General features: G+C 50.6%; 1 protein-coding gene and 1 long non-coding RNA gene across 10 annotated transcripts in view; both read right to left on the reverse strand.

The window, feature by feature from the left end:
• LOC114509102 (core histone macro-H2A.1) overlaps positions 1-15546 on the reverse strand; it is a 75195-nt gene that overhangs the window by 57282 nt on the left and 2367 nt on the right. For all 9 annotated transcript variants that reach the window (XM_036013863.1, XM_028527177.2, XM_028527176.2 and 6 more), the window contains exon 2: positions 6856-7060. In XM_036013863.1, coding sequence (XP_035869756.1) covers positions 6856-7027 — 172 coding nt within the window. In that variant the 5' untranslated portion in view covers positions 7028-7060. The remainder of the gene's footprint in view (positions 1-6855; positions 7061-15546) is intronic.
• On the reverse strand, positions 644-2892 carry LOC118497869. Its single transcript, XR_004900380.1, has 2 exons — positions 2771-2892; positions 644-869 (listed from the first exon to the last, which is right to left on the reverse strand). It is a non-coding gene; the product is annotated as an uncharacterized LOC118497869 (long non-coding RNA).

The raw sequence follows: 15546 nt of genomic DNA on the forward strand, positions 1-15546 counted from the left end.
GGTCACTGAGGGGACCCTGCTTGTTCCCCAGGTCAGGGGCAGGCCCTGTAAACTTCATCAGTCAGTGAAGTACACAAAGGCAGCTTCAGGCAGGACTGCCAGCTGTGACAGGATGCCAGGGGCCCACTAGGAGGCTGTGGAGGTTCTGGTCACTGGCAAGAAACAGGAGAGGGAAAACCAAGGTCCAAACCAAGGGGGCAGGACCTGGGAAACAGGAAAGGAGGAGGGAATTATGAATCTGCAAATCCCAATGTCATCATCATTTCTGGATTAGATCCAAAGAGGACAGCCTTGTCCTGTGAGAAGTGGAAATGCACAAACTACTGTGACACTAGGTTTTTAAACAGACCACAGCTTAGGTGTCCCAGTCAGCAGGCCTCTCAGTGGTCACCAAGGGAGGACTTGTGTTTATTGCAAGGTGTCAGACACTCAGCATGGAGAACCAGGGCCTTTTAATGTTGAGAAATCCTTTGAGAGTGGATTTGATTTCTGCAAACAGGACTTACTTTGTAAGTCCTAGGACATAAATTGGTAGACTAAGAAGGTGTGTGACCAATCTGTGTAACAGTGTTTCTGGACCAAAAACAAAGAATAAGATGTCATCGCACATCTTTTTGGATCTGGTGAATAGGAACCAGACTTGTTCTCTCAGGGGTTGAGTAAAATGGCTCTAAAGGTACATGCTCCCAAGGTAAGTTCCTTGGGAAGGGACTTTGATCATGTATCTCTCAGTGTCCAGCACAGGCCTGGACAGCGGTAGGCCCTCCCTGATCAGTGCCTGAGTGACTCAGCTTGGCAGAATAAATACACAGCCTCCCCACGTCACTACCCCACTTAGCAATACTGAAGCACCTTCCATGTGCTAGGCCCTGGATGGAGAAGGAAGACCCAGGTTCCTATCCATGAGTCAGGCTTGGTGTCTCAGTGTCACAACAAGCCAGACCAACGTTCATTCTCCACAGTGGCTCTTGATTTCATTTCTTCATTGGCACTACTCGTAGTGCCATTTCACATGGGCTTAATGCAACAGTGTCCCCTATGCCGTATTGTGCATGGAGTTTAAAGGTATTCCTCGGAAGGCTTTTCTGATATAAGCTGGGAACCACAACATACCCCAGTTCCTCCCCTGGGAGATTCAAGGTGACACCAGCCTGTTAAAGTGTCTGAAAAGTCCTGCAGTAAAGAAAGCTGTCTCTCAAACTAAAACAGGTGGTTCCCAAACTAAAACAAGTTCCTTTACTGAGGAAATCATCAAAGTCTTCATACATCCATCTCCAAAGAGGGAGTGTGAATCTTGCCGTCTCCTCACGTCAGCCACAGAGCCCTACTTTCAGCAGACTCCCTTCGATTTCACCAAACGCTGGGTTCCTGCTGAACACAGTATGGGCCATGCTCAGAGTGGCTTGGACCCGTGACTTGAGGACATCAGATCACAAATGCGCTTGCTCTTTCCTCCCAGTCCCCCGGACTGTGAGACTCACGTATGTTTAACTTATCCTTTAGATCTGCTTATTCCCTTGCCAGTCTGTGGGCTTGTATGTCCCCTGCCATCAGTGGAAATTCCAACGGGGCAAAAGCCATGTCACATGTTCTTAGGTCACATCCCCCAACCCTTCCAGCACTGTACAGTGCTGTGCAAGGCACAAGAGAGAGGCTCCAAAGGGGATGAATGAAAGTTGACTTCCCTTTAAGTATCAATGAAGAAAAACATACCATAGTACTAAGGGGGGCAAAGATGATGCCTCAAAGAAACTGCCTCAGTTACTCCATGCTACTTATTTGTATCTATCATTTATTGAGGGTTTACTATGGATACTGGCTAAACTCATGTGATGCAGGATTAACCTGCACAGCAACCCCAAAAGACATCAGCTGCCCTAGGCTGGAAAGTCAAGGGCTAAGTGGGTAGAGAATGGCATGAAGCCCAGACAGCATGGGCCCTGAGAAGACAGCAGACAACATCACATTCTTGAAGAACTCAGGGGCGAGTCCAGCAGGGCTGCAAAGCCAGGCATGCAGAGATCTGGGAAGGAGCTGTCTGCTCTCCAGACCCAAGCCTGTTCCAGATGTTGACTTTTCCTTTTAAGTTCAGTGGATCATTGGGCTCTGGACCCAAGAGAAGAAACAGACACTAGTTTCAAGTGTCAGAGCCAGACACAAGCTCCTGATGGCCTCCTCACACCACACCAGGGGCGTTTGCTTGGCCCCTCGCCCCTGAAAACGTGCTCTTCACAGGGAGTGTGTAACTGGTGGTGCCGCCTGCAGAGCCACTGACTGTTCAGATGCTCCAGTGCTAGGCTGGCCTCAGCTCTGCCCTCACACCGGCCCAGGGCTGGGTATGCTCGGCTCCTGGCTAACTGGGAAAATCCTTCAAGGTTTCCATGAGTGTGCCAGGAGCTCAGGACAAAAGTGGCTTCTGACACCGGACACAAGAGTCTGGTAACAGAGCATCTTGTTAGTGAGTGTGATACAGGCTTTAGGAAGAGAAGTCACATGGCAGCTTGAAACCAACCAGAGGTAGGCCTGACACTGCTGAGACATTCTGCAGGAACTTGGTGAGGCTCCTGTCACCATCCCTAAGGGAAGTGGACAACCACAGCAGGATGATGAGGGACTCCTTCCTGTCTCTGCTTTAACCCTAATGTAACGGCACATGGGCACACTCACTGTGCCGGGACGGAAAAGCCCGCTCCAAATGTGCATCCTCTCATTTCAGCCTCATAATAACCCCATGAGATAGTGACTGTTAGCCCCATTTTACAGACAAAACCACAGCTCAGAGGTGTGACTGGTCTAAAGCCACAACTAAGAAAAGACAGCTCTGACACCAAGTACCACAGTCTTAACTATCAAGCTCCACTGCCTCTACCTGATTTCTACGTAACAGCACGGCACACCAAGTGTACCTCAGGGCTGGCCACGAGGGCGATGTCAGCACCCCCCACACCAGAGCCACCCAGGCCCAGGCGGGCCCTGCAGCTCAGCAGTCCTATCAGCAACACCTGTGCATCCAGGCCACCCCACCCCCCACCCCTATGTCTCCACAGGATCCTTCTAAAGACAGGAGGCCTGGCCCAGCCATTTCAAAATGGCCTCATGCTGCACGTCCACCCCATCACCACACCTGCCATTGTCCACGCCATGTGGGAGGGTGTGGGCCTCACAGACAGGAAAACAATCCCTCCACAGCCCCCTTCAGGTGACAGCTAGACAAGCAGGGCACTCTGGTTAACTGCTTAACGAGCATCCTCCAGGAAACATTTTCCCACACCTATTCACGGCACACGTGGCCCCGCATCATCCCCTTCTTTCTCTTCCCTGCCCCTGGACAGGAAGCTCTTTGGGGTGGGGATAGGTCTCGTTCAGCCTAATGTCCCATGCTGGACACGTCACAGCTCTCAGTAGGACCTGCTGAATGGTGGCACTTCCCTCACACGCCTATGCCAGCGCACGAGGTCTGGGCCCTGTCACTGACCAGGCCCTGAGCTGCTTAAGGGCTGGTGCCCTCTTTACATATCTTCCCCCGCTCCCGGAAGCGGCTGGCTGCCACTCAGCAGGCACACCCAGCAGAGGAGAACAGATGACAGAGCGCCTCTCCCAGCTCTCGCAGGGCTGGCCGGCACCATTTTTTCTCCGGGTCTCAGCGGATGTGTCCTCCTCAAAGAAGCCTTCCTGAGTCAGTTCATCTCCAGGCCCCCAGTCACCCAGGTGACCCATGGCCTGTTGATGCCCTCCCTGGCACTCCTCAAACTCGGCTACCATGCGGGTTGGGTGGTGCGTCCTGCCCCCATCGTTCCTGTGCTCTCATACAGAGCCTGGCGTGCTGCCTGGCACACAGTAAATGCTCAGTAAGCATGTGGAATGAAGGGGAAAAGGTCTTCAGTGAAACAAAAGGAAAGAGCAGAATAGAAAGAGAGCTGGTCCACCTTTCCTTTTAACTCAAGGACCAAACCAAAGTTCTGCCCAGGCTTCCAAACTTCCACATGCTTTCCTGTCCTCAGGGCTCCGAGCAGGTCACCTGGGGAGAGCCATCAGTGTGGGTGTGCAGCACTGTTCTCAGGGGCGGAACAGAGCAGTTTTTACTGGAAGTGGCCCGAGGTCAGGTCCCATCCCATCACCAGGCAACAGGACACAAGTGACCACAGCAGCGACCGAGAAAACAGCACTAACATCTCCCGAGGTGCCCGTCATGTGGACCAGGCACCATGCTGGGGTCTAGTATTAGGAATAGTCATGCCAGTCACTCAGCACCAAATGCAGCCAGAGAAAATAGTTCAGATTCAGCTAACCACAGCGCTGTGGAAGGCCTTGGCATAACTTAAAAATATGTATAACAGGGGTTACCATGGCTAATACCAGAGTAAGGATTTGCCAAAAGCTACGTTTCCAGCTCTAGTAATGGGCTTCCCTGACCATTCCCACTTCCCTCTGTGACCACTACCACACACCTGTGGTAGGTGCGACGGGTGTGGGTAGACAGGGTCAAGGTCTCTGGCTGCCATGAGAACGGACCAGCTGACTGTGACCTCATGAGCACTGTGCTCAGTGTCAGAGCCAGCCAGGCACAGACAAGGAAAACCTACAAGTTTGCTGTGTGGCACAGACACTTGCTGCTTCAGATATGATGGAGCAACAGCATCCCCTGTCCTGCACCCTGTGAATAAAAGAGAGAAATCTTTACAGAAGAAATGAAACTGACGCTGTACTTGACCTAATGACAGTGTCTATGAAAACTCCAGTGATAGGGGCACTGTGTCATTTGGGAGCCAGGAAACACTGGCTGGTTGGGTTTACATATTGCATCAGCCTTCCCATTACGGTCAAAGCCCCTTTGGTCTCCCAGCAGCCTGAAGTTGGTGGAACGGGACTCTTGTGTCCATTTGAGTTGTAAGGAAAGTGGGGTCCAGAGAGGTTAAGTGACTCACTCTGGATCACATAGAATGTAAACTGCCAAGCCAGAATTAGACAATGTCCTCTGATTTGATTTCTATCTAGTGACTTCTTCCCTGGTCTCCCTGGATGACTGCCATAGTGTGTCACATAAATTCTGGGCCTCTGTTTCTTTATCTGTACAGTGAGAAGGATCAGGCCTAGCTCATGCTACCCGGCATGCCACCTGTTTAGAGTCTCCGACAAGCAGAGATCAAAAGTCCCAGAATATGTGCAAACACCTCACAACTATACACACCAGTTATGACTGCATTTTTCATGGGGGAGCCTTTGGCCTTTCCTAATGGAGAAACTCAGGAGAGTAATAAGTGACCTAGCTCTTCTGCTGCCTCACTGTAAACTTTGGAAGAGGCACCTTGCCTTGCTAAGAATCGAGGGTGCCCCTCCTGCCGCCTACGCTGATGGTGTATGGAGCAATAAGTGGTAAAAGTGTGATGACAGGACAGCAGGATGTGGGACCCCCCCAAGTCCTCACTGGTTATATGCAACCCAGGAAAGTCCTTTCATGCTTTGAGGCTGGTTTTCTCATCACTAAAATTAGGGGTGGTATCCCTGTCCTGCTGGCCCCTCAAAATTTCTATGGAGCCCCCAATGAGACCAATAGAATTTTATCTGTGAAAAGGCCCAAGGACTCCCTAGAGAGATGGCTGATTCCAAGATGGGGGCAGGGAAGGTCTAGGATGAAGCCCAGATATCTCACAATGTCGGAAAGCAAGGAAATGTACAGAAATGAAGGGAGATGTGGCAAAAGGACACCAGAACCAGCTTGAGGGTCAAATTTGAGACAATTTGAGCATCATAATGAGTAATGACATGATAGTACATAATCCACTAAATTAAAACAAAATCAGTGAACCAACATTGACAGTATAGAAAATAAAAAGGACAGAAGTAAAGCTCTTCTTTACAGAAGAATGCCAATTAATAAACGCAGTAGAAATGACAGAAATAGGAAATTGGGCCCTGGCTGGTGTGGCTCAGTGGATGAGCACCAGCCTGTGAACCGAAAGGCCTCTGGTTCGATGCCCAGTCAGGGCACACAACTGGGTTGCAGGCCAGGTCCCCAGTGGGGGGTGTGTGACAGGCAACTGATAGATACACATCATGCGCATCAACATTTCTCTCCCTCTCTTTCTCCCTCCTTTCCCTTCTCTCTAAAAATAAATAAAATCTTTAAAAGAAATTCACCATTTTCCAACCACCATAGAAGATCAGCAGAGAACACTAAAGCTGTCAGGTAAAAGCCTGTGACTCGGGATGGGCAGAGACCTGCAGACACTACCGTAATCAAACAACCAAACTGAACATCACCAGTGACAGCACAGAACCCCCTCAGGTGCCTGCTGACCAGGGAGGGACTCAACATCACTTACACAATCCCTACTACAGTGTCTAACCCGAATCCAAGCATAAGACCAACCAGACTGAACTCTGCAAAAGGAGCTGGACTCCTCAAAACGGACCATGTCAAAAAAAGAAAGGGAAAAAAAGTTCATGCCATGAAAAAATTTTTAAAAAGCTGAGGAACTGTTTAAGATTATATGAGACTGGAGAAACCAGAGAGCCAAATGCAATAATGCAAGGTGTGACCATGTGAAAGGGATCTTGGACTGGGAAAGAAAGCCAAATAAACCTACAAAGGACATTATTAGGACAAATGGGGGAATTTCAAAATAAACCATCTAATATGTAACAGCCAAAAATAAACGTGTGCGTGTGTGTGCATACCTGCCCACCCACGGGGTGGGGCGACAAAGTGTTAACTGGTGGAACTGGATGAAAGTGGTCACTGTGCTATTCTTGTAACTTTCCCATAGGTTTGAAGTTTCAAAAGAAAAGAAACCAGAAAGGCCCTTGAAAAGCTGTCAGAACTGCCAGCAGTGTCCCAGTTGACTTGGCACTCACCTGTCAGGTACTCCAGGACGGCGGCCATGTACACGGGCGCCCCCACTCCGATCCTGTACTTGGGGTGCCCTTTCTTGATGTACCGCAGCATCCGCCCCACAGGGAAGATGACTCCTGCCTTGGCGGACCGGGAGGTTTTGGTAGACTTCTTCTTCCCGCCCCGGCTCGACATGGCGGTGGCCCTGGAGCTGGATCAGTCAGCACACTGAGGAGGGAGGAAGCACACCATCAGGATCACTGGGTCAGTGCCATCCGCCCTTCCCCGGGAAGAAACAGGTGCTGCCCACAGACGCCACTGCTTGCAGCCACCAAGCCCGCCAAGCCCAGTTGATGATCTCCACCAAAGTGTGGAGGCCCCTGAAGACAGAAAGTCTTAGCTTTTCACATTTTATATCACGACATCAATTTTATCAGCCACTTCCATTTAAAGGTTACTCTGACAGTGGCCTTTATGCCGTATGACGTAAAAGAAAATGGGATTTCTTGGCTACGTTCTATGCACTTGTTTAATAATTGCATTTTCATACACTGAGACCAGGGCTGGTAAATTTGCTGAAGTCTACATAAAAGAAAAGAAAACTATGTTGCCTGCCCCTAGAACGAAGCTTTACAGCCAGATACCTAAGTTCTTCGACAAAGGCAATGTCCAATCCTTCATCTGCAAGAGGCAGGAAAAGCTCACAGGACCTCAGTGAGTAACCAGGTTGGAATGAGAGGCCCTCGGGACACTTCCAGTCTGCTGGACAGGCCTGCCCTGAAACAAGCATTTTTCCTTCCCTGCTCCTCCACCCAATCCCCATCCAAAATGTCACTCAGTCCAGAGGATGCCCCTGGTTCAACACCTCTGAGGGGTCCTCTCCTCTCCACCCCAGCTGTGACTGACCTGGTCATCACTATCTAAACTAAATGATCGAAAATGTCTCCTGAAAAGGTCTCCCACCCCCGCCCCCCTCTCCTCCACTCCACCTGCCCTCCACCAGCAGGGTTACCTGTGTACACACAAATCTGAACACGCCGTGGCCTTAAAGTGTCCCTGGCTGCCACCATGCCCAAGACAAAACCAGGGCCCTTGGCCTGTCATGCAGAACCCTAGAAATCTAGGCCTGGCACACCCGTCCAGGTTTACCTTGTACTCCTTGTGGTCGCACATGGTGCCCCAAATGCCCTACTCGGTGGTGGCTGTGCTTCTACTAGGACCTCCTCCAACCCTCGTGCCTGCTTTCTGCCCTCTGCCAACCCGCCCCTGAGTGCTTGATCCAGACGCTCTGTCCTCTGGGGTCCCATGTGCTTCACACAACAGCCTGAATGGCACATGCTCCCCCCACCCCCCATCCCTCCCATGAGATTGCAAGTTCTCGAGTCTTCCCCTGGCGGTGCTCCTAGTGTAGCACTGCACAGTTAAGGTTGCAAACATTTGCTGAAAGCATTCCGGTCACTTCGCATTTGCTTCAGGAACCATGCTGGGGCGTGGAGGCAGCAGTGCACAGGGAAGTGTGGTCTCTGTTCTCACAGAGCAGGGTGGGGAAGACAGCAGAGAGTCCCGGAGTCATTTAAGTGGTAATGGTGGAAGGCCAGTGCAGGGTGCTGGGAGAGGGGCTGCGAAGAGCCCTCTGCCCACTCTTGGGCACCAGGTAAGCCTTCCCGAGAGGGCAATTATGCCCTGACCACCAAACCAAATGGGCAGGTGTCCCATTTACTGCTAAACCAAGGTCAGGCTCCATGGTGTGTGGACTCCTCCAGCTCCAAAAGCCCACGCCTCTGACCATGAGGGCCACTGACTTGTAAGTCCTTCTTACTCCGATGCCCAACCCTATACTGGAGATGTGCCGTGGGCCATACCTAACATCAGTGTCACTAACCCCCAATCACCTCAAACTGGCTGCTGGGCAGAAGGGGCCAAAACAGCAGAAAGCAGCATGCCTGGGCACTGTGGGGCAGCCATGCTGACAGGCCCAGCAGAATTAAAGGGCTCAAGCCCTGGCCCTTGCAGGTGCTGGAGGGAGCTAAGCAGCCCCTGGGAGGAGAACCCTGTATTTAACCCTATATTTCACCCTGCCGAGAGGCACCAAGTCTTAACTGGTCACTGGGCACTCAAGAGACCCGGAAGGGTCTGAATTTTTCTAAAACAGTTAGTTGGCTTCATTTTAAAACATCTCCTGCAAACAGAAGCCTGTGCTCACTCTGTGCAGGAATCGGCATGTGAACACGTGCGCACACGTGTTCACAGGGGAAACTGCCACTGGGTTTCCTGGGTCTTTTGCGTTGCCCCAAATGTGTTTTGCAGATCGACCCTACACTTGGGACTGAGAGCTTTTCAGATCTGAATGTTTCCCCTCTTTCAGCAGAAGCTTGTGGTCAGGAGAGATTAGTGCAGCTTGGCCTTGTTCTTACTGAAGCACAGACTTCGGCTCTGTCTGCGTATGTACGGGGCTGCCCCTGTGGAAATCACACAGTGTCCTGCCCCAGAGAGGAGCCACCGGCACTCAGGAACCTGATGGGTCCTAAACATACTTACTCCCTAAAAGTGATGCTCCTGGTGCTCCCCTCTGACTCTAGCCAAGAGTCTTTACATCGTCCACATGCTGGTGACGCCCAGGTCTCCAGCCCAGTGCGTATCTGGCTGCTGAGCCCCAGGGCTCTGTTCTGATTACCTGAGGCAAGGGCCCACTTGGAAGTCCCATGGGCGCCCTGAACTCCCCTTGGCTTCTCAGCCCCATCAGTGGCCACATCATGCATCGAGCTACCAAGCAAGAGTCAGCCTGGCCCCTACTTCTCTGCCACAGCACCCAATCATTAGCCAAGCTCTGCTGAACCCACCCCGTAATTTCTCCAGCCTCTTCCCTTCTCTTCACACCCCCCGCACCTTGGTTCGGCTCTACTTCTTACCTCCTTCCCCAGCACCAGTCTCTTCCCATGGATGCTGGAGAGCCTGTGCCTGCTTTGCTAGTGCCCCATCACCCTGAACTGACCACAAACAGCACCCTTCAACTACTTCCGCAGCCCTGTTTCCTGTCACCGGCCTGGGATCAGGTGCCCCAGCCTCCCCAAGCTTCCTGACCTGTGATGCTGTGCCCAGTTTCAGAGAGAGGAGAAGGGAGAGAAAAACAATGTGTGAGAGAAATATCTACTGGTTCCCTCTTGTTCGTACCCAATTGGGGACCTGGCCAGCAACCCAGGCATGTGCCCTGACAGGGAATCGAACCAGAGACCTTTGGGCTCACAGCCTGGCGCTCAATCCACAGAGCCACACCAGCCAGGGCAAGAATGTCTTTATACATGCTGTTTCTCCTGCCTATCACACCCTTGGTCCTCCTGCCAACCTGAACTGTGTTCATGAGCCCTCTCCTCGAACCTGACCGGGGACAGGAACTGCTTCTGCTCTGTGTTCCCATAGCACATACCCTGGCATGTATCGGGGGGTCTCTCCCCACAACTTGACTGAACTGCAAGTGACGTGACGCCAGGCAGTTGTTGACTCACGTCTGGCTCCCTGGGTCTCAGGAAAGATCTGAAACGTCACGGGCCTTCAAGTGTCACCTGCTGAATGAAGGCCATCTTCCTGTCTCACTGTGAGTCCAGCTCCTCTCTGAGAAAGCAGCCCTGAGTCTTCATCCCTTCCCCAAAGGGGCTATCTTGCAGAGATGCTGTTGTTCGCCCCTCCCCATGTTCTTTCTGCACTTCTAACTATACATCCCCAAGCTGCAGCCACAGCTGTCAGGATTCTGACTAAGCCATGCAGCCTCATGGCATCCAATGATATGTGGTGATTTTAAAAACATTATTGGGACAATCACCTTGTAGCTTGTGGCCTTCAAATAAACTCACAATGTGCAGGCCCATCCTGTTCTTCAGATGGCCATGGAGAGCTAAGGGCAGCTGCAGCCAGGCACCAACTGGGGATAGTGGCTGTGACAGAGTGGCTGCTGAGCACTGTGTTAATAACTCGAATTCCAAAGCCAGACTGACCTGATTCAAGTCATGGCTCTGCCACTTACAGCCCATGTGTCCTTGGACACGTGATATAACACCTCTGAGCCCAATTTCTCATCAGTCAAATGGATACTATGATAGAACAGACCTCCAAGAGTTGAATAAGAGCATGCATATAGGAATATAAGAGAACTGAATGAAAGTATGCAAATAAGGGCCTGACACTCACCTACTCAGGGAGTGCTTGGTAAGGTTAATAAAAATGATGACAAAATGTATAAGATGCAAAAAGGCTGTCTTCCTGAAGAACTGGCGTTGGATGTCTGTATTCATGAGGGTAGCACTAGCTGCTATAATAAGCCCTTATAGCTTAGTCCTCACTTGTGAAAAGTCGAAAATGGGTTTCCACGACTGGCCAGTGCTTCTCCACAATATGACTGCTGGACTCAGACTCCCATCCTCCCATGCACGATTCCCAGGCTTACCATGGAAGAAAACACATGGAGGTTTTCAGGGCCCAGATCTGGAAGTGATGCTGTTGACCACGATCCATTAGCTAGAACTTGGTCATGTGGCCACAGCTAATTACAAGAGAAGTTGAGAAATGTCCCTTACCTATTTGCTCAGAAGGAAAGAGGGAACAGCCAGCCCCTGTCACATGACAAACCAACTGGAAAGCTGACCCTAAAGCCAGGTCTAGATGATCAGCCGAAGCCTGCTTGGCCCTGTCTGACCTGTGTCTTGTACGAAGCCTCTTCTGAGAGACGGACAGGTCTACATCATAGAAAAAGTGGCTTCTGATGCACTCGACTTCTCTTCAGGGCACAGATATTGCTCACAAGAGAAACAGCAATGCTCTCGTCAGGCAGACAAAGCTGTGTCCTTCCTTCCTGGAATCATGGCCCAGAGCAGACCCTGCTCAGTAAACTAGAAGCTCTCACCCCTGCAGAGGGCCCCCCAAGCCTTGAAGACAGTGATAGGTATTCAGGCAACCTCAACATCGTTCATCACATTATGTTCACATACATTAGCCTGGCTGCCTTTCTGACTGTTATCAGGCCAGGAAATGAAGATTCTGCGGTTGGTCCTAAAGGGATCTGTGTCTTCACCTTTGCAACTCCTCCAACTATAAATCAGTCCAACAGACAGGAGCCTTATTAGCAGAAACCCAAAGCTTTCCCAGAGATTCTTCTGGGAGGGGCTATAGAGATGAGCCAGGCTTGAGTGAGATGCAAGTCTCCGACGACAGGCCTCTCAACAAATGAGACGTGACCTAGACAACATCATCTATCCTCATAGCTCAGGACTAATTAGAAGTCTGGCAGTCAGGAGCCCATGAATAAGATGGACATGAAAACTGCAAGCCCTTGACTACTAGGAGGGGCCATAGAGGTGAGGAGGACCAAGGACCATCCCACTTACCTACCTACCACACCACTCCACTCCTCGCCAACAGGGCACCCTACTAAGCTCCTCAATGCACTGCACTGCAAACCACCTTTGTTCCTACCTCCATTCTTTGGCATATGCCACTAGCTCTGTCTGGAACACCCTCACCAGCCTCCTACCTGGAACAATCCTACCTAGTGGTCCCAGCACCTCTGCTGATGCAGACCTAACGAAGAGCTCTTTCCTCTGCATTCCTGCTATGTGGGCGACTAGTCACAGTCTAGTTTAGGGCAGCCCACACCCAGCTGCAGCCTTGCACCAAGGCCCTGCAACCCTCTAGCCCCTCTCTATTTCCAGCAACCAGGGCTCCATACCTTGCACCCAGCAATCCACCAGGCTGAACTGCTCCATTTCCTCATTGGACATTCCTACTGTGGCCCCCAAGTCCAGCTAAAAATCCCTTATGATGTCTCCTAGGCCTACCACCATTCTTTAATGTGTCCAATTGATTTTCTCCATCTTTTTTTGTAAAGTGTTCTGCAAATGCAGATTCCAGGCCTTCCTTCCAACCTAACTGCCCCTCTAGACCCAGTTTATAGAAACATTCTAACACCAACTACCCTACCCTTAACACTTATTGCCCTGTATCATCACTGTCTATTTCCTTGTCTTTGTTGTTTTGTTGCTGCTGTTGTTGTTGAAATACCCCTTGTGTGTAATGGGTTTTTTGGCTTGAGTCTCATATTCCTCATCTGTCTTGAGGGGATGGTCCACTCTACTCTGCTCACCACTGCATCTTGTCTGTGACCCGGGAGGCTCTCAAATACTGGCTAGATGGAGACTGATTAGTGGACATTTATTGTGGGTGGGGTCCTCTTGACAAAGATGAGGGGAACATTTCCAAAGGCCATAGGACTCAGAGATATGGAAGTGGGACAGCAGCTGGAGACCTTTTCTGGGATCAGTCAGGTACACGCACCTGGCTTATCCCTGTGGGAGCCCAGACCCTCAAAATTCAGGGACCTTGTGGAGCCACTCTGGGGATTCCCAAAAAGGAACGTTGCAATTGTTCTGCTCCTAGAGGTGGGAGCCTGGCAGAGGCCTTCCAGCTCCCTGGCAATTCTACGGCTCCAGTAACCTCTCCCCTTGCCACTAGACAGGCTCAGTAACACAGAGCAGAGGAAAATACTTACCTTCCTCACACCTGTAAGAGACCAGTCTCTGCTAAGATGCAGCACATACAAAAAAAACCCTCTTAAATAAACAGGGCACTCGCAAACCCACTGGAATGGTCAATCATGAAGTCTTTTATTATCTAAGCAATGAATGCCTGCATACTGATGAAGAACAAGCATCGATGAGAACTGCTGGGGGCTGCTAGGCAGGCGCCCCTATCCCCAGTGCCCAAGGAGGAAGGCAATGGAGCTCTCGGTGTTTGCTGAGGGAAGATTCCCTCACCCTTTCCCTGTGGCTGGATAAATGCCCACATGTCACAGGCATTTGTCACCTTCCCATCAACTCCAATCACGAAGGCCAACCTGAGACACTTAATTCTTAAGCGAAGGACATTAATCCTATTTACAGCATTCTCTTCCGTTTACTCCCATCACACCAAATGATTAACGGTGTCTCTGCTGTCATGTCCCCAGAGGCATGTGGATAAACTACACAACTATCACTCACAGAGCTGGGGTTCTCAAGCTACACTCTGATTGGCTTGGAACAGAGAACTGCTCTGCTACTCTAGCCAATCAGAAAAAAAAAATCTTTCTTCATTCATAAAACACTACATCATAAAGTGAGCTGGATGATTAAAGAATTTACAGTCTGCCCTGGGGGAACCAAGGGACTGAAAACAGGGAGTGAAGGATAAATTGAGATAGTAAATAAATTCTAAACCACACATTTTGTTCCAGCAGATGTATCTCCCTCACGTGTTAGATTTTTAGTGGCGGGAAGAAACAAAACCCAAACACCAGTGCTATTCACCACAAGCAGGAAACAGTTTGCAGAAAGCTCGTCTGGGATTAAGATTTCACCTCTGCAAACGCCCCCTCTGGTATGCTTCCCCCGCTGCACTAAAGGAACCACCGCTATACAGGGTGGGGCAAAGTGGGGCAAAGTTGTTTGTATAGAAAATAACACAGTTAACAAATAATAATACAAAAATAAACGGTCTTGCATACTCACCACTGCAAACCTACTTTTGCCTCACCCTGTATTTCAGGAGGAAGGCACTGTCAGCCAACCTCACCAGGAAACTTTCCTTCATACCCCCTGTCCCTTTTAAAGGCTGGGCCAAACTAAGATGACCATTCCAATGGAAGACCATCAAAGATCAAGTTAAACTGTGACTTTCAGTAGGACAGGACCCTGGCTGGACTTGGCATCTAGCAGCCATTCACTGTTGGTGGAACAGAGGAAGCGCTCCCAGTGAGAACAAAGAACTGGCCGAGTCTCTCTGCTGTCAGGATGAAGTTTGAACCCCTCAGCGTCTCTGACCAGGATCCTCTCCAATCTGGCCCTCTCACGTCACCTGACTCTCCCCTTGGACGGAGCCACCCTGAGCCTCTGGCCACTCCCCCACATGACCTCTTTTCCCATTGTTCGGGGACTCTGCACATGTGGTTCCTCAGGCCTCAAACACTTATCCTGGACTGCCCTCCTTTGCCCAGCCAGTTCCTTCTTGGCCCTTCGTGCCTGGTAAGGGCTTGCTCCTGGTTAGGTTGTCATTCTGGGGCCACTGGGGGAGCAAATGCAGCCTCCTGCACTGGCCTTGCAGTGGCTGCCTGCCTGTCTTTTCAGTATGTCAGCTTCCCAAGGAAAAGGACTGGGCATTTCTTCATCACGGTACTGTCCCCAGTGCCTGACCCAGAGTTAATTCTCAATGAGTACTTACTGGAAGACATTGGTCTTAGCAGGCTCGATCCAAGCAAGCAACCCATACAACTCTGGTATATACAGCTGACCCACTCTGACTCACTCAGAAGAGCTGAGGTGGGACCTAACATACTTCTAAAGTTGCAGAAAGTGGGGAGAACCCATAGGACCAGTACACACCCCACTTACCCCTGCCCCTTCCCAGCCCACGTGCCAAGAACAGAACTCTGAAAAACTCAATGCAAATCCAAAGGCACAGTCCAAGGACCACAGGCTGCTACAACTGTGACAAACGCCACAGGTTCCTGGGTTTTGTCAGCTTAGGGTGTTCAGTGTGTTCATTATTTACATCAATCTCCTAAAAATGACTTGGGCAGCATTAGCTCTATAAGTATAGAGGCAGGTCTCAGAACAGATGTATTCCAAGCCTCTCTCCGGGGAAGTAATGAGGATTCTCCCTGAGCTCTGCGTCTCCAGAACCAGAGATGCACG

This window comes from Phyllostomus discolor, chromosome 13 (genome assembly GCF_004126475.2).
Source record: "Phyllostomus discolor isolate MPI-MPIP mPhyDis1 chromosome 13, mPhyDis1.pri.v3, whole genome shotgun sequence".
Classification (NCBI taxonomy): domain Eukaryota; kingdom Metazoa; phylum Chordata; class Mammalia; order Chiroptera; family Phyllostomidae; genus Phyllostomus; species Phyllostomus discolor.